The sequence below is a fragment of the Oryctolagus cuniculus genome, chromosome 18, assembly GCF_964237555.1.
Source record: "Oryctolagus cuniculus chromosome 18, mOryCun1.1, whole genome shotgun sequence".
Taxonomy (NCBI): domain Eukaryota; kingdom Metazoa; phylum Chordata; class Mammalia; order Lagomorpha; family Leporidae; genus Oryctolagus; species Oryctolagus cuniculus.
This window is the reverse complement of record NC_091449.1, coordinates 63,963,685-63,988,263: the sequence shown is the minus strand read 5'-3', so window position 1 is coordinate 63,988,263 and position 24,579 is coordinate 63,963,685. Positions and strand designations below refer to the sequence as shown.

Here is a 24,579-nt window from a genome sequence, read left to right as displayed (position 1 = left end):
TTACAGAATCTAATGAATTCGGTGCTTACACTTCCTGCTTCTCTTTGGTGAAGTCCATGACCTGTGTCATCAGAAGCAGGATCTTCTTGGGCAGAAAAGAGATCCTGTCCCCTGTGGAGGTCACGCACAGAAGGCTGCACTGACAGAGATTGGCGTTGCTTTTATTCAGTGAGGTTTGGAACACAAGAGGCCAAAACCGAGCAGCAGGTTTTTGGGTGCCTCTACAGGGAACAGAAGTGTTCATCTTGGACAGCTGTCTTAGCTGAGCAGGAAGCCACCCTGACTCACGCCGCTGGGGCTCCTGCAGGAATGTCACCTTGATGGCAGACTTGAGGAAAGGATGGTATCGCAGGTCAGCGTGTTTCCAAGGCTGCACTGGAGCCCACTCTCCTCCGTGCAGACACACCGCGCACACACCCCGGCTCCTACGAGTAAAACTTGCTGTTGCTGACTCGTTTTTCTCGTAACCTGAAAGAAAGCAGAGTCCATCACCACCCGCAGGGCACGGGAAGCCAGCTGTGTACTGAGTGTAGGTGGCATTTCTCTGTCCACAGGTTTGCAGGTCATGCAAGGTAGGTAATGAACCAGGGAGGTGGGCTTGGGGCTCTCTGCAAGACACAGACTCTGCGAGGTTAAATCTTGTCACGGGTAAAATGGGAAATAGCCACCGTGTAGGCTGATGTGAGGATTAGATAGGAACAATGTGACTCAGCGGCTCAGGACTGTGTTGCCATTGGCATTTTCATTAGGAGTGTTCTTTGTTGCTGGGTATGATTTTGGGACAATGTAAGGGGCTAGGCAACTCTGGCTGCCCCTCTACCCAACACGTGCCTGTGGCACCACCAAAGGCATCCCCTGGAGAATTCCTGCCTCTGTCTAGGACCCCTGGAGTAGTCAGTTCTTGACAACTCGGAAAAGGCTCCTTAACAGTGAGCAGTCATCACTTAACTTGGGGACTGCATGGAAGTACCCGAGAGGAGACAGTTCTATCCAGGGAAGTGGTGGACACTGGAAGTTCATTTACAGAGAACCAGAGTCCAAGCCGAGTCCCCATAGGATGTGTAAGGGAAGCAGACCGAGGCATGCCAGAAGCCCAGCGGTTTGCAGGTGGTGTGAGGTTGGCCTACCTCCGGTTGCACCTCTCCTGGTACAGCTGGAGCTGGTTTTCGTTGACATTGAACTCTTTAATGAGGGCGTCCCGGTTGGCATTGCGCAAGTTCTGGTGTGTGTCATAGAGGAAGAGTTGGTTGTTAAGCTCTTCTTGCCGCCTCCGCAGCTGGCGACAGGAGGAATACAGTTCTTCTTCACTCTCCTGGACAGGAAGGGAGAGAACATGGAGAGGTGACCACAGCTTCCAAAGCAAATCGTGCGGCATGGTTTTATTTCTTTTGAGAGGTAGAGTTAGAGACAGAAAGAAAGGTCTTCCATCAGCTGGTTCACTCCCCAGATGGCTGCAATGCTGCAGCTGAGCCGATCTGAAGCCAGGAGCTTTCTCCCCGTCTCCTGCGCAGGTGCAGGGGACCAAGCACCTGTCTCCCACGCGGGTGCAGGGGACCAAGCACCTGAGCTGTCTTCCACTGCTTTCCCAGGCCACAGGCAGAAAGCTGGAGTGGAAGAACAGCTGGGATATGATCCAGTGCCCCTATGGATGCTGGAGCTGCAGGGGGAGGCGCAGGTTACTATGCCACTGTGCAGGCCCCTCCAGGGCCTATTTGCAGCAAAGATAAAACTGTGAATTCCACATTTTAGTGGAAACTAGCAGTTTATAAAGATCTTGGATTTTCACAATGTTGCTTTCTTGTAAATAATGAAGTAACCCATCACCAGGGAGCCTCTTTCTTAATCTAATCCTCTTACGCCTTGCGCTACATCTGGCCTTTAAGTGCAAAGGTAGCTAAGCAGCTGCCTCCATAGTGGGACACAGCGAGGAGGAAGCACAGCTCAGATGTGGTAGAAAGGGGACCATCAGAGAGCCTGTGAGGGCCTCAAACGGCAAGACGGCAGGCAGATGGTGAGCTGATGCTCGGGAAACATTATGCAACGTGGGAGGACCCTGCTCCGAAAGAAACACCTTCTATGATGCCATTCGGAGAAATGCACACAACTGGCGCATTCAGAGACAGAACGTGGATTCTCAGCCACCAGGGGCCAGGAGATGGAGTGAATGGTGATGACTAATGAGCATGTGGTCTCTCTCTAGGGTGATAAAAATGTTTCAGCATTGATTGTGGTGATGGCCACGCAACTCAGTGGGATGAAAACCACTGCACATTTGAAATGGGTGACTGTATGGTATATAAATTACATCTCAAAGATATTACTGGGAAAGACAAAAAATAAAAGCCAAGGTACCCCACACCACCCCCCAGGGATAGACGTGTTGCAGCCACTTAGGATGTCTTACTGACCCACCAGCATCAGCTGTGGACACAGGACGCCAGCCAGGTACATTAGAAGCAGCTGTGTGACTTCTGTTCCTGCTCTTGGTTTAAAGATAAAGTGAAGGTCTTGTGCACTCAGTAGTGGTCCCGTCACAACCCCATGGCTGTCATGCACAGGAAGCCAGGGGTGAGGCCAGAAGAGAGGAAAACTGAGCCCCTGGGGGTGCTCTGGGTCCAGCTGTGTGCCCAGACCTACCCCAAACTCTTCAGTTGTAGGGGATCAAAACACTAAGGGCCGAGAGTGGGACACGCTATCAGAGTAAGGGGTTTGGCTTCAAGTGGGGGAAGGATGAGGCTATCTTGCCCTGCCTGTGTTTTGCAAAGACCACCGGTGCATGTGTGGGAGGTCTTAACCATTGTACGAAACACTTGCCCCCAAGTTTTGTGGTTTTTTTTTTTTTTTTTTTTTGGACAGTGTCGCTCCCCCTCTTCGTGGAGGAACGACACTAAACCCTGCCTAGGCTTCATATCCGAGTCACGGCACCATTATGTCGTTCCCCGTCTTCGTGGAGGAACGACACAGGACCCTGCACTGTTCTTTCATCTGCTCGGCCCTCCCCGGGTTTGCTGCTGGTTCTTCCCGGGTTGGCTACCGACCCTTCCACCTCCGTGGAAGGGCGGTTCCCCTGCCACTTTCCCCACTTCCGCAGGGGAGCGGCACACCGCCGGCCGGCTCTCTCGGGGGCTGCTCAGGTGTTCCTTCAGATAGATGTTCCCCGTGCATGTTGTCTCTCTCCTCCTTTATAGTCCTCTCCACCAATCCGTGCTCTGCTACCCACACGCCGAGTACGCTGCTCTCCTCCAATCAGGAGCAGGATCAGCTCCTGCAGGTCATCACTCAAGTTGGCGAGAGACAGCTGCATAGAAGCTGTTTCCTCCTCTCCCAGCGCCATATTGTGGGAGAGCAGATGCATAGAATAAGTCTCAATTCCAGTAACTTAGTCTAGTCCGAGTTGCTCCCCACAGACAGGCAGAGTGGACAGTGAGAGAGAGAGACAGAGAGAAAGGTCTTCCTTTTGCCGTCGGTTCATCTTCCAATGGCCACCGTGGCCGGCGCACCGCGCTGATCCGATGGCAGGAGCCAGGTGCTTCCTCCTGGTCTCCCATGGGGTGCAGGGCCCAAGCACTTGGGCCTTGCTCCACTGCACTCCAAGGCCACAGCAGAGAGCTGGCCTGGAAGAGGGGCAACCGGGACAGAATCTGGCGCCCCGACCGGGACTAGAACCCGGTGTGCCAGCGCCGCAAGGTGGGGATTAGCCTAGTGAACCGCGGCGCCGGCCACCCCTAGTTTTTATCTTTAACGTATAGTGCATGATCATCTGTACTTAACCTGCTGTTTGACAGAACACCAGAACCTCGCACTCCTAACCGAAACTTAGTACCCATGAACCACTGAAACTGCCAAAAATGGTCTCTGCACCTGTTCTCCACCTGTAAGAACAGCTTCTCCCGCTGCGTTTATATAGGTAAAGACTGTGATGCAGGCTCAGTGGCAAAACCTCCCTTTTCTGTTAACACTTGTGTAATTGCAGTCCTTTATTGCATTTCTGAATTCTAAGACATAGCTGTTATATAATTTAGTCCCATGTACTATACGTATAGTATGTATGAGGATGTGAGATATGACCTACACTTAGAACAGTACGTAAAATATACGTACGGTTTAAAGCACACAGCTATGTGCTCCCCTGCCCCAGGTCAAGAGGAAGAGTGCTGCCCACTCTGTGTCCTCCTTCTAGTCAAGACTTCTTCCTCCACCGTAGGGTGTCGTGCTAATTATTCCCTGGCTTTGAGTCTGAGTCTTCATGCAAAAATACAATTTTTTTTCTTTCCAACTCAATAGCTTAAATATATAAGAAGCCTTGAGTAGTATGTTTACCTGGACTGTGATAAAATCTTCTTGACTTGATCTAACTCTAGTTGTTACTAGAATTTTCCAGAACTGGTGTTCAGTGCAGCAGATAGACTGCCCCTTGGGATGCCCACCACTTGTTTTTGAGTGGTGGGGTCAAGTCCAGGCTCTTCTCTGCATTCTAGCTCCCTGCTAACACACAGCCTGGGAGACAGCAGGTGATGGCTCAAGTACCAGGACCCTTGCACCCATGTGGGAGACCCGGATTGAGTTCCTTTCATGGCTGCTGCCTGAGCCAGGGTTAGCTGTTAAAGGCATCTGGGGAGTGAAGCAGTGGATGTGAGAACTTTCTCTCCTTGTCTTTCAAATGAAATGAAAGTAAATTAATTTTTTTTTTGGACAGGCAGAGGGGACAGTGAGAGAGACAGAGAGAAAGGTCTTCCTTTACCGTTGGTTCACCCTCCAATGGCTGCTGCAGCTGGCAAACTGCACTGATCCGAAGCCAGAAGCTTCTGCTGGTCTCCCATGGGGTGCAGGGCCCAAGGACTTGGGCCTTCCTCCACTGCACACCGGTGTCCCGACTGGGACTAGAACCCAGTGTGCCGGCGCCGCAGGCGGAGGATTAGCCTATTGAGCTGCGGCGCCAGCCTTAAACTATATTTTTAAAATTTCCCCTATCGATGTTTTTCTCTTATAATTTTTATGTTGAAATTGTAAACTTCCAGAGAAGCTATAATAATAATACTCAGGCCAGCACCACGGCTCACTAGGCTAATCCTCCGCCTAGCGGCACTGGCACCCCGGTTCTAGTCCCCATTGGGGCGCCGGATTCTGTCCAGGTTGCTCCTCTTCCAATCCAGCTCTCTGCTGTGGCCCGGGAGGGCAGTGGAGGATGGCCCAAGTGCTTGGGTCCTGCACCCACGTGAACCAGTGGATGGAAGATACCTCTCTTTGTCTTTAATTCTGCTTTTCAAATAAATCTTTGACCAAAAATAACCCCACAAATATAATGGAATAAATGTTGCAACATTGCTTAAGTAGGTGCTGTGTTCAGGATGTGGAATGTCCCTGGCTCAAGATGTGACCACCCACTCTGACACAGGCTTAGGCCATTGCCTCCTACCAACTCCACCATAGACCAAGCCAATGGGGCCACCCAATCTTGGACATAAACATCAAAACTGGGTATACAGCTGGTTGCCTTGGGTCTGTAATTGAGTTGTCGAATTTGCTTGTTTTTTTTTTTTTTTTTTTTTTTGATATTTATTTACTTGAAAGAGTTACACACAGAGAGAAGGAGGGGTAGAGAGAGAGAGAGGTCTTCCATCTGCTGGCTCACTCCCCAGTTGGCCGCAATGGCTGGAGTTGCACCAATCTAAAGCCAGGAGCCAAGAACCTCCTCCGGGGCTCCCACGCAGGTACAGGGGCCCAAGGACTTGGGCCATCTTCCACTGCCTTCCTGGGCCATAGCGGAGAGCTGGATAGGAAGTGGAGCAGCTGGGACTCCAACCAGCCCCAGTGATTTTCTATTTAGGAAATTCTGTTCTCAAATGAGAAGCATTTTCCCATCTATTTCTTTTTCAAATATTGCAAAGTTATAGTTGAATATCTTAAAAGACATTTTTACATGTATTGAGAAATAGAACGAAAATGAGGTAAACTATCCATATGTAAGGTAGAAAATGTCTATCTTTTAAATTCTTTTGATCTTCTGCCTTGCAGATTTTTTATATACCAAACCTTCAAAAATCTGAAAGACCTTTCTTTATCCAGTTGCCTTTACATGTATAGCTTTTATTTTACATATTTAGGAACTACACTGTTTCCTAATTACTTTTATGTCCCTTTGTAAACCAAGTATTATGTCAGTACAGAGTGTTTTTCAAGCCATTTTAGTACTTTTCATCTCTTTAAAAAATTTTATTTCATTCTTTATTCTAAACATGTATTTTACTACACCTTAAAGTAGTTGTTAGAGTTATGCTCAATTTACAAATTTGATTAGAGAAAAATTCATGAAGAAACCTTAAACTGTTGATATAAATTTTTGTGTAACATAAGCATACTTAATTTAACAAAAAAAAAAGCTGCTTAATCCTACTTTCCTATTAACTCTTCCTTCCTGGTTATTCACTGTCAATCCTGTTTTTTTTTTACCCATATCATTTTCCTTAGGCTCACTTCTTGAACACTTTACACAAGTAATAAGAGTACAGCCCATTCACCAACTTAAATGTAAGTTCTTAAGCAAAACAAAATGTATAATAATCAAAATGAAATAGTTAATTTCTTCTGTGGTCCTTTTTCTGCCCTCTTCTGCTTTTCACTTCTTAGGACTGGTAAGCTGAAGATAACAACACTATTTAAAATTACATCTTCCTTTTATACCAAATTACAAGCATTTACTCTATGTAGGATGCATTATTTGCCTACTGATTCGCCAGGCATCAAAGCTGGAATCTTCCAGAACACCTTTATTTCACCATGATGCATCTACATGAATTTGCTGACATTTGATTATTCTTAGCTAGATCATGAATTTTAATTAGTGTTTCTTCAATTTCAACAATCCTTAAATGACTTATTATCAGAAAATTTTAGTCCTATTTTTGATCACCTTCTAATATGTACTGCAAAATTATTCACTGGCTCCTCTGTTCACTTCCCTGCCTCGAAGTTTGCTTTAGGGGCCACCTTGATGTTTTTCTTGTGCAGGATCTATGATAGCTCTAAAACTCTGCATACCCATAATGCATTTCTACTGCTTGGACGTGGTAGGTGGCTGCACCCTGAGTTCTTTTGTCTTCCTCATCTACAGAGAGCATTCTACTTCTTCCAGTTTGCAGTGCTGCAGAGGACAAGTCTGGTCTTAGACATCTTTGGTGTTTGGGGAAATCTAGGTTTTTTACTAATCCACATAATTGAATTTTTTTTACTAACATGTGATTAGGGTTGGTCCTACCTGGGACCAAGCAAGCCTGCTCAAGCAGCACACCAGAGAGAACTTGTGTTTCATGAATGGTCCCCACAGCCTGTTCCACGCAGAGATGTGCTTGCTGTTAGGGGCGGGTAGGATGGGTGACAGTGACCTGTCTTAGGACTCCATCTTACGGGTGCCATTGTGGAATGCAAGGTACTCTGCAGGATCTTTGCAGTCACTGATGCAGATTTATTTATAGACGGAATTGTTACATTGAAGAAGTCAGTTCTTTGTTCAGATTCCAGAAAGGTCCTGCCCAACTCTGCTTTGGTGTTTTGAAAGTTCTTCTTACATGTTAAGGTTCTCAGCGGATGCTGCCAATGGCTCCACTTCAACTGCCAACCACCTGTCCCAGGTGTTCACCTGGGTCTGTCCGCCTCTTGGTGATGCGTGCCAGATTGTTTTTTCAACCCGGTTCATGGTTTGTTGTTGTTGAATTTATTTATTTATTTGAACATCAGAGTTACAGAGAGAGATCTTCTATCTGTTGGTTCACTCTCCAGATGGCTACAAAAGCCAGGGCTAGGCCAAGTTGAAGCCACAGGCTTCTTTCACACCTCCCACACACACAGCAGGGGCCCACGTACTCAGGCCATTAGCAGGGAGCTGGATCAGAAGTGGAGTAGCCAGGACTCGAACTGGCACAGATGCCGACATCGCAGGCAGTGGCTGTACCCACTACGCCACAACTCTGGGCTGAGGCACATAGCTTTGTCTATTCAGTAGTCACATCAAGTTGCTGAGTCTTCAGTGAAAGGCATGGCAGTTTGTCTTTTCTTTGTTCTTTAAAGATTTATTCGTTTGAGAGAGAGACCAATCTTCCATCTGCTGGTTTACTCCTCAGCTAGCTGCACCATCCAGCGTTAGGCCAGGCAGAAGCCAGATTCTTCTTCCCAGTTTCCTACAGACGTGACAGGGCCCAGGTGCTCAGGCTCTCTTCTGCTTTTCCCAGGCCATTTGTAGAGAACTAGGGCAGCTGGGACTTGAACCAGCGCCCATATGGCATTGCAGGCTTTACTCGCTAGGTCACAGTGCCAGCCCAGTTTCTGCTCTTTGGAGCCAGCACTGGGGAAACCCGGCTAATGAAGCACAAGCAGGGGCTTCTCTGTGCGCAGACCCTCCAGGTCTCCCCGAGTGTTAGGAAATATTCCCAACCTCCAAAACCAGGCGCAGGTCTGCTGCAGCATCCAGCTCCCAGGCAGTCCTCCAGGATGCCAGCGTGTGCAGTCCATCTTCCCCAGGGTCTGCACTTGGATTCTGGCTGAGCCCTCACCTAGACTTCCCACACAGACTAAGCCTCTCCGCCTCCATCCACAGGCACCAGAGATCAGGATTCCACAGAGCCGGGGCAGCCCATTTTCCCCAGTGCCCTTCCAGGAGCCGCCAGCTCCCCTCCCCTCTGTTAGGAGCAGGGCGAGCTTCCATACTCTGCGTGCTCCCTTCTGTCTGAATTGCAGGGGTTTGGATCATCTCAGTGAAGGACCCTTCCAATTAATGGCAAGATTAAATACAGTACAACTTAGACGAATCTGTTTAGGTTTAGGGAAGAAGTCAACCTGTATCAAACTGGCCTGTTTTTCCTTTGATCTATACTGTTACTAAATACCTAGTCTTTGGGAGACAACCTAGCACTAACAACAGTTGGTGAAGACTTTTATTATTTAGAATGTACTCATCCGTGGAGAAGGGCCTTGTCCTTGATCCAGCAGGTAGCAGTGGCTTTGAAAATCATGTAGCAGGAGGCAGCGCTGTGGCGTAGTAGGCTGAGCCTCTGCCTGCAGCGCCAGTTCCGATCCCGTCCAGCTCTCTGCTCGTGTCCACACGTGGGACACCCAGGAGAAGCCCCTGGCTTCCGATTGGCCAAGCTCCAGCCATGGCAGGCATTTGGAGGAGTAAACCAGCAGATGGAAGACTTTTCTGTCTGCCTCTCCAATAAAGAAATAAAATCATCTGTGATGTAGAAAAAAGACACAGGATGAAGCCCACTATGGAAATACCATACGCACAAACCTTAGAAAGCAGAGGAAATTCAGGAAGATGCTACGTGGTTATAAAGAGGGTGTTGATGGAGACTTTTTCCAATCCCCCCTTCTTTATTCTTCTACTTGTCAAATTAAATACATTAAGGTTATAAAATCATGCTAAAAATACTCTTTATAACCCATCTATGCAGGAAGCAAAATAAGGAGTTGAGAATTGATGAAGTACCTGGCTTATTCAGAAGCACTCTCGGTGCTGACTGACAGTTTTCTGGGCTGTAAACCAGACCTCAGCAAAGGCTGGGTTAGTAAGCTCCATCTCGGCCACCGGCTCAGTCAACGCCCAGACCGGTCTTTCCAGGGATGTTGACCGGAGTCTGTCTCTGCATCCCAAAGGCGCAGTGATAAACAGGACAAGGGTTGATCATGGGCACCCAGGAGAGGCCCCCGACTGCAGCCCAGCTTCCACGAGAGACCCTCGTGGCAGTGGGGACAGATATGCCAAGCACCACCTGCAGGTGGCGCAGAACTGGGTGACAGACGTGGAACTGAACACAGCCCCAGGAGCCAGCAGCTGAAAGGCAGTCTGCACACGCCAGGCCACTTGTGCCCTGGAACTCCTGGAGAAAGCCAGCATCCCCCACCATGGCCAGGGCGTCAAATCTGCATAGACAGTTTCCTGCTAAGTGTCTCATCCTCCCTGCCGCCAGTGGTACCTCGTCCTTGCAATGACTTCTCACATTTCCAGGGTTGTTCGTGGGGGCTGTGCAGCACAGCACCTCCACAGAGCACACGCGGCATTTCTGCCACTGAGTTTCCCGGGAAATGTCTGCAGATGGGTTTCTGGAAGAGGGGAAGCACTGGTTCCCTTCCCCCAGGCTCCAGACGGACAAAGCCCGCCTCTGAGAGGTGAGCCTCACCGAGCAACGGGCCCTGGGGCTTGCCTCTGCAAGGCTTTTGCTGACCGTGCAGGCGTCACAATTTTGCCCATCCTGCTAAATTACCTGATCTCACTGACTTGGAGGAGGAGAAGGCTCTCACACGGAGAGCAGCTCAAAGCCTCATTTGTAGGCGGAGTCCCTCTCAATCTAACAGTCATCGGAATGCTGGTGAAGATTAGGTAATAATGAAAAGTGCTTGTAACCTCCCTTAATTGTTTTAGGATTTATTTATTTGAAAGGCACTTAGAGAAGACCTCTTCCCTCCACTGGTTCACTCCCCCAACAGCTGGGGCTGGACCAGGCCAAAACTAGGCACTGCCTCTGTGTCTCCCCTGGGGGGACGGAGGCCCAAAGACTTAGTCCATCTTCCGCTGCCTTCCCAGGCTTATTAGGAGGGAGCTGGATTGGGAGTGGAGCAGCAGGAACTTACATTGGTGCTGATACGGGATGCTGGCATTGCCACAGCCCCTAGAACCTCACTTGAGAGCAGTGGTTCTCAACTTTACCATCCTGGTGACATCTGACAACGTTTGGAGCTGAGGTGGAGGCTGCTACTGGCGTCAAGTGGGCCCTGGGCAGGGATGCAGCCAAGCCCCCTACCACACAGAGGACAGTCCCCACCATAGAGAACCACCTAGCAGGGGTCTACTCACGGCAGGGGCAGCCAATATCAGAGGGCGAATTTGAGTCCCGGCTGCTCTGCTTCCAATCCAGCTCCCTGCCCAGGCATCAGAGGACAGCAGAAGATGACCCCAGCACTGGGGCTTCCTGGCTTCCGGCTAATTCAACCCTGGTCTTCACAAAGATGTAGGGAATGAACCACCAGGTGGGAGCAGTTTCTCTGTCATTCTGCCTTTCAAATAAATAACCCTTAAAAAACAAAGGATCCCTAAACTCAAATTTCAACAGTGAATTAAAAAAGATGTAACATGTATACCTGCATTTATATCATTACACTTCCATAAAAAAAGCAAAGCAGATGTGGTGCTAACACTCTCTCCCACTACCTATAAAACTGTAACTGTACTGCCCACACAAGCTGGGCTCTGGTTTTGTGGTTTAATTTACAGAAAACAGTAATTCTGGCTTGGGGTTGTTAATGAACTTATTAAACATCTCACCGCTACTAAGGATACATGGGCCATGCATGACTCTCTCTCGAAGAGGAGAAATTTAAAAGAAGAATTCAGATAAACTCTCATGAACCAGTATAAAAGGTGCTTTTCTAGATCCCTAATTTAAAGTTCAAAAGGAAAATAGCCTTTTCATATAAGCCCTATAACACTTCAAATAACATCAGAAGCTGGGTTTACACCACCCAGAAGGGGTGGATGCCCCTGGCTGGCTGAGGTTTCTGGCCCCCAGCTACTGTGCCTTTTAAGTCTCTGCCCTCGGTCTGCCTTTCCTGATTTTTGCAGCTTCCTTTATCCTGATGTTCCTAAAATGCTGTGGAGTGGAAGACTACCAAGGTCACAAAAACCAAAACAGCTCCACAGAGAAGCCTCGGGTTCTCCCCTCGGAGTCCCGTTCATTAATTCTTCCTGCAAGGATTCTGCTGTGCTCCGGCAAGGCCTCCCCGCCCGGCCGTCTCCCTCCACCGTTGACAGTTCTTGACCTGACTCACATTCTGGCAGTTGCCACGCAAGCTGTTTCCACATCACCGTTGAGCTCTTCTGGCCACAAGAGCAAAAGCAGAGGCTGTGACTGTTCAACCCAGGAACCAGCCAGGTTGGCAACGCAAGATGGGCAGCCGGCCACGCCCAGATCAGCACACGGGCATCTAGAACCACAGGTTTTTAGCAGTGCCCAAGGCAGCCGCCCGGCCCAGACCAGCCTTGGTTTTTTGAAGCAGGAGAGGGAGAATATCTTGTGAGAGGGTCGGGGCTACAGCGCAGGCCTGGCAAGCACACACGCGAGGTGGACTGGAGCCTTGGGAGAGGCCGTCACAACCCTGCTGAGGCACCAGCGTGACCTTAACTGTGCAGCTGCCTACTGTGAACCCCAGCCCAGTGCTCCCTTGAAGACCCTTAGTCCTGAACAACCTCATCCCTTCCGTTAATGCAAAATTCCATGAGGCCAAGTCCTTTCTGCAAAGCCAACCCAAACTCCTTGATCAAAAGACACCAAGTGTCTTCCAGGCCTTGGCAGACCACAGGGTCACAGCTGCTTGTGCACTGGAGACAGCAGATGGGATCCTTGCATTTCCTCCTCTTGAGACAAACCACTGGTACATGGCAGGAAGAAGCACTCGGAGAAGAAAAGCACGCTCCGTCTGGGCTCTGGCTAAAATGAAACTGCAGAACTGCCCAGGACCTCAATCGTACTGCCTGCTGCGGGACTCCCACGGCATTCCCCAAGGAAGAAGCAAGACCTCTGAGAAGTCACAACAAAGGAATTCTCCCGGGGCTCAAGTCCAGTAGCCAACATCGGCACAGGTCATTTCCACCCCAGCAGAACACGCTCAGGGAGCCCCGCCCCCCGGCCGCCCTCCACTCACCAGGACGGGTCGTATCTCACAGAAAACCAAGAGGGACGCCAGTTCGATGTCCTCGCTGTACCCGTTCTTTAGCGGAACGGATCGGAAGCCTGCAGCAGAACAGGGGACATGCATAAGAGGTGGTTAATGCCAGCCTTGGCTTTCCTCAGGCCCCAGTGGAAGGAGTGGTTGGCTCCCCTCCGTGGAGCCTGATGCCCTGGAAGTCAGAGAGGGCCCAGCCTGTAGAAGAGGCTGGCACAGCGACGGGCGGCCCCCTGGGGAAGCCCAGTAAGAACTCTGCCATGGTGGAGGGACACTGATTCACTCAGTAATGCGTCCTCACCGCCGCTTCCTCCACTTAGGTCTCGCTGCAGCCCAGGATGCGGGCACGGGCTCTCTCTCTCTCTCTGATGTCCACCGGCAGCAAATCACCCGGCCCAGGACAGCTCCTAGCAGTACTGACCCTCCTGCTCAGAAAGCCGCGCCCCATCGACAGCTCCTACCCTGTGGTCATTTACATGTTTCTCTTACTTGAGTTAGAGGGGGAGGTGGGGCTGACTCCCCCCTGTTTGGTAAGGATGAAGGCAAGGCTTCTCAGAGGTGGGGGTTAGCTGCCTTGTACAAATACAGTGAAAACAGCACTCTGGCTCCCACCCCATCGGCACTGTTAGATAGGGCCTTAGAGACTGTTACAAGACCCTAGTTTGTCCCCAAAACTTGCTAATTCCATGGCATCTCAGTCTGCTGCCCAAGCATTGCCCCAAATCCAGGCACTCCAAGTCTGTCCTCGAAGCCTCTCGCCATTCAGGTTACCAGAGAGCATTCGAGACTCAGCTGCGTCATCACCTTTCAACAGCACCCGTAGACTCAGTATCCATGGCTACCGGGGAAGGAAGCAGCACCCTGAGGTCTCCCTCTCTTCCCTGCAGACAGGTGAGGGAGAACTGTGGTTTCTGCATGGACCTGTCACCTGATATTTGCATTCGTGTTTGTAAGCGGAATCCCCCCACTTTCCTGATGCTACGCTACAGCCGTGCTCATGCAGTAAAGCTGAAACATCACTGGGCGCACCTGCACACTCACCGCCCAGACTACCCGGGGCCGTTCCGCGTCCCCCCGTTCCCCCATGTTTTCCCGTCACTCCATGCTTTCAGACACAATTTGGAGTAAAATGAAGCAAGCCTGCTCCCCCTGCTCCCGACTGTGTCCTTAGCCCCAGGTCAGTTTACACTCAACGTGGTTTACACACAATGCAGGGCCCGAGTGTACACAAGGAGCCACCTTCCTGCTGAACTTCACTGTAGATGTCTCAATGGGTGGAATATGTCCTCTTTCGTTTTCTTAGACGTGAGCTCCTGGGACATGTGACCTGGGAGGTGTGCGTGTCGGGAACCCTGTCGTCTGATTTTTTGCTGGTGGTGGTGCTGGTATGTGTCACCCACAGAATTCTCACAGGTAAGCCAGCGCGACTCCAACTTCCATGTGCACATGAGGTCTGGGGTGGGGCCTGATGTCCCCAACCTCTGATGAGCTGTGCACAGAGGGGGCTGTCCCAGGAGCTGGAACGCTGAATGCTATGTGGGGCTGGCAGGAAGCCGTGCACTCCAGGAGTGTGGCTCTACGCCAGGCAGTACCAACAGACACTCGATGGGTGCCTCCATGTCCACACCTCGTGTTTACGCACAGGGCAACCTTCTATGTTTACGGGAACTGGGCTCAAAAGTGTTTCTCACTTTCCCCCAAAATTGAATTTGTATTTTCTCATTTGCTTGGGTCGTTTCACAGAGAAAAGGAAATCAAAGCTGTTTCTCTACTTGAAAAGATGAGGCGGGGGGCTTTTGGACTGCAACAGGAAGAAGGCAGGGCTCACCAGGGCAGGCTCCAGAGCGGGAAGTATACGGCTTTGAAGTCGCACACTGCTGGGTCTGAGTCCAAGCTCAGTCCCACGTGTCTAAGACGGTGAGCAAGTTAGTTTAGACCTGCAGCCCCAAAGCGTCCAGATATGAAAAGCAGAGGTGATGCAAGCCCCTTCGCAGGATTACTGTGGGGTTAACAGTGAGTTTCAGGTACGCCGTGAACGCTGCTTCCCCGGAGCCCGCCGTGTGACGATGGCCAAGGCTCCTTCCTCTCCTGTCCCTCCCCCCATGCATACGGATGTGCCTGAGAGGAGAGACAGGACTGGGGGGCACTGCTGAATCAGGCTGGAGGCTCTGTTCTTGTCTGCATGGATCTCCAAGCATGGTCACATTTTCTAGAGGAACTGGTGCACTTCCCTGACCAGTGAGATAGAAAAGTTTCGTCAGCTCTGCCTTCTGCGCGAGGAGTAGGCAGGAGGGGTAGCAGGGCCCATAAGCACAGCCACCCATCGGGACAGGGCCAGTCCAGGGGAGACTGGTCAGGAACCAGGCGGCACCAGACCCTGCAAAGCTCTCTGCCGTGGCACGGAGGCCTGGCCCCTACACTCCCTGCCCTGGAACGGGGGGCATCATTCCTCGGCCTTATTTATTGAGTTAATCTAAAAGAAGCACATTACAAATTTCAGAGCCGGGCCAGTTAACCAAGAGGGGTTTCCAAGTATCAGGCCTCTGGGCTTACAACCCAAAACTCTGATTATTACAGTAAATTATAAAAATGGATATTTCCAAAGTGCTACAAAATCTGAGGATCTAAACATTGTCCAAAATTCTGAGGAATTTGGTTTCCTCAAGGAGCTGGCAAAACATGCAGATTCCTGGGTGCCCCCGGGGCTCAATCAGAACTCCACCGCGTGGGGCCAGGGCTCCATCGTGCAGAGGTCAGATGGATCAGCCTGAGTCAGCAAACATTGAGCTGATACCTGATACAGTCCCAAAGGTTTTTAAAGCCCCAGCTTAGCAATTCATGGAGCCCAAGGCTTCTAAACAGCATCCAAAGTCTGAATTTTTATAGCAACAACTAGAAAGAGAATCTGTCTGGAAAAGTGGTCCTTAGGAACCCGGAAGGGGCTGTGATCTTGCAGCTCAAGTGGCAGAAAGAGCAGCCCAGGGGAGAAGGAAACTGACACCCCAGTGACGGCTGTGGGAGAACCTGCCCAGCGCAAGTGTCCTCAACCTGGGGACAGTCAACGTTCCGCAGACAACCGGCCCCATTCATCCCAGATTCCCTGATGGGCAAGAGCTGGCCAGGAGCCCCGCTTGGCTTGGTTCCCACCCAATACAAAAATCCTTTCTCAAACCAGGAAGCACAGGTTAGGGTTCCAATCAACTCCCGCAATGTTACAGACGACAGTGAAGTCCGAAAGTTTAGGCCCGATGAACCCCAAGACTGGCAATCCCACCAGAGCCTAAAGACCTCCCCTTGACCACCACTGCTTCTAAGCACTTAACAATGAAATGAAAAGGAACAGCAACCCAGACTGACAACCCCCTACCGATCCAGCAAACACAGCTGGCTTTGATGTCCTTGGGCACCACTTCACTGCCCCCCAGCCCCACCGGCCAGCTCTCCAGGCTCCCCCACCACTGCTGCAGTGACTTAATGGAAGCCAGCAGCAAAGGCCCCAGAATGGAGCTCGTGGGCTCGAACACCTGCTGCCGATGCCCCTTACCTGACTTGATGCCTTTGATGGGGTAGGTGGCGTGCGCGAGGAAGTTGGGGTCACTGAACATGTCTTCCTCATAAACCACAAAGCGCAGAAACGCCAGGTTGGGGTCGTAAATCTCAAATGTCACCTTCTCCTGGGTCGACGCCCAGACTGGGTTGAGGCCGTTATCATCTGGAAGGAGGGCAGAGCTCAGTCCAGGCCATCTCGCCCTGCCCCACCCCAGCCCAGGGTCTCTGCCTCCTTCAGCAGCCATGCAAATAAACCGTTCTCTATGCCAGGAACTCAGCCAAACCTGGGTCCTGCTCTTTCCCCGCCACAAGCTCTCGTGATCACAGGCCCGACCTTTATACGTCGAAGGGAACTGCCTGCTCCCATGGGCGTCCCCATCTCACTGCAGACGGGGGACCCAGACGCATAGAACGAGGCCAGCAGCAAACCTTCAACAGTCCACAACCTCTTCGTTCAGCACCAAGAGCTGTTCCCCCGGTTTGCTGCTAGCCTTGTTCTAAGTGGCTGGGTCCTTCCCAGGGTCAAGTCACCCAGGCTGAGCTGAGTCCTTGGGTCTGCTCACCTTCGACCCGGGAGACACAGCAGGTGGGAGCTGTCATGGGTCAAGGGCCTGGCCTAGGACTCAGCCTGACTGCACAGCACTGGGGAGTAGTCCAAAAGTTTAAGTTGCTCCTAGCTGGGGCAGCGTTGTCCACTAAGAAATCGCCCGTGGGGGCTGGCACTGTGGGTGCAGTGGTTTAGGCCATCACCGATGATGCCAGTATCCCACGTGTGCCCTGGTTCCAGGCCTGGCTGCTCTACTTCCACTCCAGCTCCCTGCTATGCAGTGGAAGACAGTCCAAGCATTTGGGCCCCTGCCCTCACGTGGGAGACCCGGAAAAAGCTCCTGGCCCAGCCACGGCCATTTGGGGAGTAAACCTGAGGCTGGAAGATCTCTCCTCCTCCCGCTCTCTGTAACTCCTCATTTCAAATGAATAAGTTATTAAAAAGAAGTCCCCATGAACAGCCTCCCTGTGTGTGACTCTAGCTGCTCTCTGCGTTGAAAAAAGGGCAGAGACCACTTACTCACGACCGTCGTCTTAAATTTGTTGTTGTCGCACTCGGCTCCACAGATCTCCACCTCCACAAAGGGACAGGCGATGCTCCGGCCCAGCTTGGGGAGATGGCGCGCGCCCAGGACCTAGGGCACAGAGCGGAGTGTGGGGCGGGCACAAGACACGTTCCGCCGAGGCGGGGGGCCAGGAATTCGCTTTGAATTCTGCAGTCAGAGAGTCTCGGGTGAAGGCCCGAGTGTCTCCTGAGAGCACCCCAGTTAACTCGGGGGGTGTCAGCTTCCCCAGCGGGGTCCCATGATCTTGCCCTTTGCTGGATGAGGAGGTGGGGTGGGGTGAAGGCCACAGCTTTAAGGACAAGCTAGACGCTCAGCCCCTGGCCGTGTGACCCTCAGCTGGGTCTCACGTGAGCCCATCAACACCACCCCCCATGCCTGGGGTGGAGGGCATGCATGAGGCAGGCAGCTAAGCCCCGGGACCCCCGGCCTGCAGGGAAGGAGGAAGAGCAGGCAGCATCCTTTGCCAGCTGGTCCCCATGTAGAGGGCACAGGTCACATGACCTTCACTTTTCTACCCTCCAAAATCAGAAAGGAGCAAACTTTGACTCCTGAGACCTGCCAGAGGGGAGACCAACCCTCTTCTCTCTTGAGGCCATTTCCCCAGTTTTCTTTCTCTTTCTGGCTAGAGACTGATTCCTACCATATGCTGACACACTGACAACAGGGGGATGACCAAGATGGCTTTCGGTGAGTTCCTCTCCCTCTCTTTCCTCCTCAATCGCCCTGGGAGGCACGATAGTGTGCGAAAGGTCCTAACCATGAGTGTGATGCTTCCCCCTGGGGCGGGGGCCTCAGCCCAGCCCTGGGCCCCACCTTGACCGTGACGGTCATCAGGATCCTCCTCTGCGCCTCGGGCGGCATCGGGTCGTACTTCTCGGTCCGCATGCTCTCGGGCTGCAGGACGTAGCCCGTCCGCCCGTTGAGTGAGAACAGCGCGTGGTTCATCTGCATGTACTTGTCTGGAAGGAGAGCAGACACGGGCCGTGAGTCAGGCGTGAACACGGCGGAACGGGCGCGGCTTTTCCCAGCAGTCACTGCAGGCAGTTGTTCACAAAGGCCACTGACTCAAGCAAACTATCAGACTCTTAGAAAAAACTGCAGAACCACACGAGGTCATTAAACCTCCTAAATGCTGGAAAAATGCACAGAAGTTAAGCCTTCATCCAAATGCCTGGGAAATAGACATGTAAACTTTTTTACCTCCTAAGAGCTCCGATCAGTGTACACAATGAAAACTTGATGAGATAAACAGGGTAAGACACCCGCACACTCTGCAGGAAAACCAGTGCCGTGCTCCCTTGGCACCTGAAGCAGGGACCACCACTCAGAAGGGAGACACCGGGGCTGGCACTGGGGCACGGAAACTTAAGCTGCTGCCCGCTACACCAGCATCCCATATGGGTGCCGGTGTCACTCTTGGCTGCTCCACTTCCAGTCCAGCTCCCTGCTAATGCACCTGGGAAAGCAGAAGATGGCCCAAGTCCTTGGGCTCCTGCCCCTATGAGGGAGGCCTGGAAGAGGCTCCTCGCTCCTGGCCTCAGATCAGATCAGCTCCAGCTTTTGAGGCAATTTGGGGAGTGAAACAGCAGATGAAAGACCTTTCTGTCTCTCCCTCTCTCTACTTCCATCTGCCTTCCAAATGAATAAAACTGTTTTAAAGGAAGGCAAGTGAAATATCAGTAAGAGCAGCTCTCATCAGCCACAGTGTCTAATTCTTTTTATTTATTTATTTCCTTGAAAGATATAGAGAGGTCTTCCAGCCGCTGCTTCACTCCCCAAATGGTCACAATGAGCTAAGCTGGGATGATCTCAAGCCAGGAGCCAGGAGTTTCCTCTGGGCCTCCCAGATGGATGCAGGGACCCACGCACTTGGGCCACCTTCCACTGCTTTCCCAGGCACAGCAGAGAGCTGGATTGGAAGTGGAGCAGCCGGATCTTGAACTAGCACCCATATGTGATGCTGGCACTGCAGGCAGCAGCTTTACACGCTCCATCACAGCACCAGCCCCTCTAATCAATTCTAACCCATCAGATGGACAAAGATGGAGCAGCTCAATAAAATGAGGTTCATGAACTGACGCCAGAGTGCCAATTTGTATCTCCACACCCAGCTTCTGTGGAGGGCACGATGGCAAACCTCCTGCTATCGGCACCACCGCAGACAGCCGTGCAGGGGTTTTCTTCAGGGCAAAGCTTATCAAAATCCAAGTGCAAGTGCCGGGGAACCCACCCCGCTGCTCCAAGCATTTTGTCCCCCTAATGCACCCCTACCTCTGTAGTACTAGGCTCTCAGAGAAGGTTCCAGAAGACAGTGCAGCGGGTAAGTGTCTCTGATGGGAACAGCCTACAGGGGCCTCCGTGGGAGGCTGGTTAAACAGAACAGTGCCACCCCACAGCAGCCTGGGAAGCCAGGCAAGAGCATAAGGGAGGCTCAGGATACAACAGTGGGGGTCAAACCACTGTGCCTCATGCCGCCCTCTGGGGTCCACAAGTGTGTGCGCGTTGCATTTCCCAGCACAAGATGAGTTCCAGGAGAGTCTGAGCCAGGAAGCTCTCAAAGAGGGAAGTTCTGGGGCTGGTCTTACGGCCGCTCTACTTCAGATCCAGCTCCCTGCTAACGCGCCTAGCAAAGCACCAGGGGACAGCCCAAAGGCTTGGGCCCGCCACCCACGTGGGAGACCAAGATGGAGTTCCTGGCTTCCGACGTCGCCCTGGCCCAGCCCCAGCTGTCGTGACGACCATTTAGGGGAGTAAACCAGTGGATGGCAAAGCTGCAGGGGTGTGTGTGTGTGTGTGTGTGTGTGTGCGTGCGCGCGCATGCGTGCACGCGTGCTTCTGTGTCTGCTTCTGTTTCTGTCACTCTGCCTTTCAGATAAATAAAAATAAATCTCTTGAAAAACAGGAGGAAAGTGCAGAGAGGAGAGAGCCCCCGAGGCAGCCACTGTGTGCCTGAAGCTGGAATGCACTCCGGGACACTGTAGTCACATAAGCTAACGGACTGTCTCTGTCTGTCGCCGTCACACAGCCGGCCGGGCCCCTTCTTCACCCCACTGTGCTGAAGGCCGCCTGCTGCCCAGCTGCCCTGACAACCCTGACAGTTCCCAGGACACACCATTCACTCCTGCTGGCCCCGCTCCCCCTGCCTGGAAGGACACCCCCCACCCCACCCCCCACGTCCTGGCCACCTGCGGTGCCCCTTTACCTGCCGTCTGGAAATTGAGCGCCACCATCTGGGAGCCGCACAGCCACAGGCGGAAGGGGTCGTAGTTGGAGGAGTCGACCCGCTGTCCCTTCGGGTAGACGCGGGTCAGGCCCTTCTGGTTGTAGCGCAGAAGGTCGATGGGCTTCTGTCTGACGATGCTGTCAGCCTTCGTCTCCACAAAGGAGCGGATTTCCCGGAAGTCGGGGTTCTCTGCACACAGAGCAGCCGGTCAGCACTTACCGAGGCTCTCGGCACCATGCTGGGGCAGCGGCTGCACGCTCACGGCCAGAGGACACCAGGCATCTCTCTGACACCACACCCAAGGGGCTGCGAAGGCAGCACCAGCATCGCTACCATCAGATTCACCCCTGCCTTCGAGGGTCGCAGGGGTGCAAGGCAGGGGGTGGGGCAGGAAGGTGTATCCGCCTTTTAATCTAGAAATACTGTGATTCACCTTTTTGTTTAAAACTATTTGAAACTACCCTGAAGGGGAAGACGTTACCTAGGTTGTCCTTGGTCTTGCTGGTGGGCTTGCAGTAGACAACCAGGTCGGAGAGCTCAATGGCGATGGACTGGTTCTTCTCCCAGTATCTCATGTTGTTCTCCTGTTTGGAGCCAGGCACCGTTAGCTGCAGCCTCCAGAACCAGTGCACCCCTCACCTCCTGTGCATGCCCCTCCCCTTCCTCTTCCCCTGCCTTCCCCCTCCCTCCCTTGCCTCCCCTGCAGCCACCTCCTTCCTCCCCCTCCTCTCACTGCCAGAATTCTCCACCAAGCTGCTGCCGCCCAGGTCCATGTCCATCTCAGTCCCTGGCCACGGCTCTCAAAAACAGACGGGGTCAGGACGGTGCAGGAGGTGGCTCTCTGTCACCGTCCCCCTCTCCTTTGTCCTCTGCCCCTGTTATTCCCTCCCCTGAAGCCACTGCTACACCCAGTTCCAGCCCTCGCACGGCAGACCACAGCTGCCTTGTTGTAATTCTCTCTCCCCTGGGACCCTGGAACAGGCATGTCCCCTCTCCCCACCTCTTACTGTGCCCATGGCGGCTCTGGCCAGAGGTCTGTCTCCCTGAGGCCCAGGCCCATGCCAAAGACTTAGGGGGTCTTTCTCCTGTCTGGTCAAACTCTGAGCAAGGAAGCCCTTCTCACTTCTCCCCCAGTTCTGACCATCAGCTTTCCACCGGCCGAGGGGAGCCTTGGGAAAAGATGTTGAGGGGCCCATCACTGCATGGGGATGCTTAGGCTCGAGTGACGCACGCTAGGGATGTCATGGTGGAGGGGAGCTCATCTAAGCTGGTCCACACCTCCTCTGAGGGTAAGAGTTTACCACCACCTAACACAGCCGGCCAGCATCAAGACCAGACGCTTAAGCCCTGCCTGTGCCATGCTGCAGCCCTGCCTCCTCCTCACTCTCACACCATCAGCTCAGCTCCTGGACGCGACGTCACCAGCAAGCGTTCCACACGCAGCTCACACTTTACACCCTCAGTGTCTGAGCCCCCCGCCTGCTGCCCGCGTGCCCCCACCTCCTCGACGCCACCCACACCACTCCCGCTCACAGACACCTGAATGGAGAACTCCAACACAGACCGGGAAAGGGGCCCTGCCTTCCTGAAACCTCAGTGTCTCTCAGTCTCTGCCTTCCTCGGCCCTGGCCTGTCCCTCGCTGCCCGCCCTGTGTTATTGCAATCCCCACTCTGTTTCCCCGGGATACGGCAGAGCCCTGCAGGTGGCACGTGTTCAGGTCCTGGGCTGCCCCGGTGACAGCGGCAATACAATCCCACAGCTAAGAAGGTGGGAACTGGAACGAGACAGGAGTTTGAAATGAGAGCCTGCCAGTTTGCTGGCTGTGTCAGTTAGGCCAGTCCTATCATCGCCTCGTGCCTCAGTTTCCACAGCTGTAAAATAAGACTCATCCGAGGATGCACAGGGCTCCTAGAGGATTCTACGGGGAGGCCTTGGCTCTCCACCAGGCACAACGACAAGCAATGAACAGTGGCCACATTGCACTGGGAGACACGTGTGCCAGACAGAGCAGCAGCAGTGGCTCCTGGCACACAAGCAAGCTAGGGCACCCAATTCTTACATAAGGACACCTTCACCCACGAGTGCTGGCCTAATTCCTTGGGTCAGACTTTGGCAATACCCAGTAAACGAGCTTTGATAACAGCTCTGGCTGTGACCACATCACCAGAACAGCTGTGAATGCGCCTCCAAGCTCTGGTATTCCCTCAAGCTCATCCACCCAAGCCGGCCCTCGCCAGCCCGTCCCACACCTCCAGAGTGCCCCGGGTACACAGCAAGCCCTGGCAGTAAGACTCGGATTGCTGTGGGCAGGATGCACTGGGCAGAGGAGTCCAGAGATGTCCAAAGTCCACAGCCAAGCACTATTAAGGACACTCAAGCCATACCTCTCCGCCCGGGTCATTGTATCAAGTTGGCTGCGTACTCTGAGTGCCAAATTGCTTCACAATTCCTCTGCACACCTGCACGTGCTAACATCAGGCCACCCCAGTGTGTGGGGTCACAACACATGCCATTGGTTAGGCTTTGGAAACTACTAACCAGACAGAGCACAGTGGCTGGTCTTGCCACAGACCAGAGACAGCCAGAGGGCATGAAAACAGACAGAATGCTGGGCCAGTCCTTAGGGAGACGCCCGTGGGAGACTTTGGGGAGAACCTCCTGGCAGCAGGCCGACAGCCCATCACCCCTCTGCTTCTCAAAGGCAGGACAAGGCCTCTCCCTGTGGCCACAACAGCTCATCGTGTGGGCAGCAGGGCCCACAGCCGGGACCCAGTCAACCTCTGCTGAATGCAGTTTTTGCACTAAGACTAGAAAAACGGTCTCAGCTAATCCTAGCAAACATGAAAACAAACACAGGAGGAGCATCTCAGAAACCCCCACACCGGAGGAGAGGAAGTGGGACAGGGAAGGAGGGAGGACAGACTCAAGTCACAGGAAGACAAGTCAGGAGAGGCGGGTACACCGCTTACCGCCCCGCCCGTGCCCCTCTCGGAGAAAGCTGGGGTGTCTGGGATCGGGCACACAGGAAGCAGGTGCTCCAAGCTTGCTCCTGACTACTCTTCTCCATCTTGGGCTAGACGGACCCAGAGACTCAAGAATGAGAACACGCTCAGGATGGCCAGGGGCTGCTGTACGGTGCCACGCAAACAGTGATGACAGCCACTCGGCCACAGCCACGGGTGAGGACAATTCTTCAGATCACCCTCGGGGCAGGGGTGCCCCTGGACTTCTACACTGTACCACGCCGGAGGCATGGGAAGGCAGTGATGTGCCCACCAGGGAGAGTGGGAACGCACCACCTTGCTGGTGCTAACTAGCTCCTGGCCCCCTGGAGGGCCTGGTGATGCAGCGACAAGCCACGGGAGAGTGGGGTGCTGTTTGTGAGACCCTTCACTAGAGTCTGGGACCCGGGTGGGGGTGCTGGCCGGGCCCACCAGCAAGGAGGCCATTCACCTGGCACTCCCTAGAGTCTTCGAGGACAACAGTCTCCCTCCAGGGAGTTCAAAGGCTGACTCAGGGGTCTCTGTTGCCCAGCCACTTCCAGAAAGGAGAAGAGCAGACCGGGATACTGCAGCTTCTGGCGGTGGCGATGGCGTGGGGTGACCACTGCCAGCACCTGGCAGACAGTGGCTCAGCCATGACGGCCAGAGGTCAGGGGCCTGGGAGCTACAAGGAAGGCTATCCAGTCAGTGCCCTGGTTCAAGACCTAGCTGAGAAGCAAGTGGCTCCATGGGAAGCCCTCGGCCTCCTGTACCCCATAATCCAAGATGTGGCAACACTCTGCCGTGTCGTCATCCGGCACAAGGATGACGTGGGCACTAAGCCCCACGGAGGCTGAGCCTTACGCTTCTCACCCATCAGCTTCTGGGTTACCTGCTGGGCTCCTCGCTTTATAAACAGGGAAACTGAGGCCCAGAGGAGTCAGGTCACTTGCCCAGGGCCCAGGCTGCCAACTGGAAAACCTCCTACCTCCTCAACACACT

The 24,579-nt window shown here is 52.9% G+C and overlaps 1 protein-coding gene across 2 annotated transcripts in view; it reads right to left on the bottom strand.

Annotated features, from left to right (window-relative positions):
- Positions 1–140: 140 nt before the first annotated feature.
- PLCG2 (phospholipase C gamma 2) overlaps positions 141–24,579 on the bottom strand; it is a 139,886-nt gene continuing 115,447 nt past the window's right edge. For both annotated transcript variants that reach the window (XM_002711657.5, XM_070062798.1), the window contains exons 26-33: positions 21,077–21,179; positions 20,575–20,784; positions 18,186–18,331; positions 17,327–17,441; positions 16,256–16,423; positions 12,691–12,779; positions 1,128–1,312; positions 141–468 (exon numbers count right to left, since the gene is read on the bottom strand). In XM_002711657.5, coding sequence (XP_002711703.2) covers positions 426–468; positions 1,128–1,312; positions 12,691–12,779; positions 16,256–16,423; positions 17,327–17,441; positions 18,186–18,331; positions 20,575–20,784; positions 21,077–21,179 — 1,059 coding nt within the window. In that variant the 3' untranslated portion in view covers positions 141–425. The remainder of the gene's footprint in view (positions 469–1,127; positions 1,313–12,690; positions 12,780–16,255; positions 16,424–17,326; positions 17,442–18,185; positions 18,332–20,574; positions 20,785–21,076; positions 21,180–24,579) is intronic.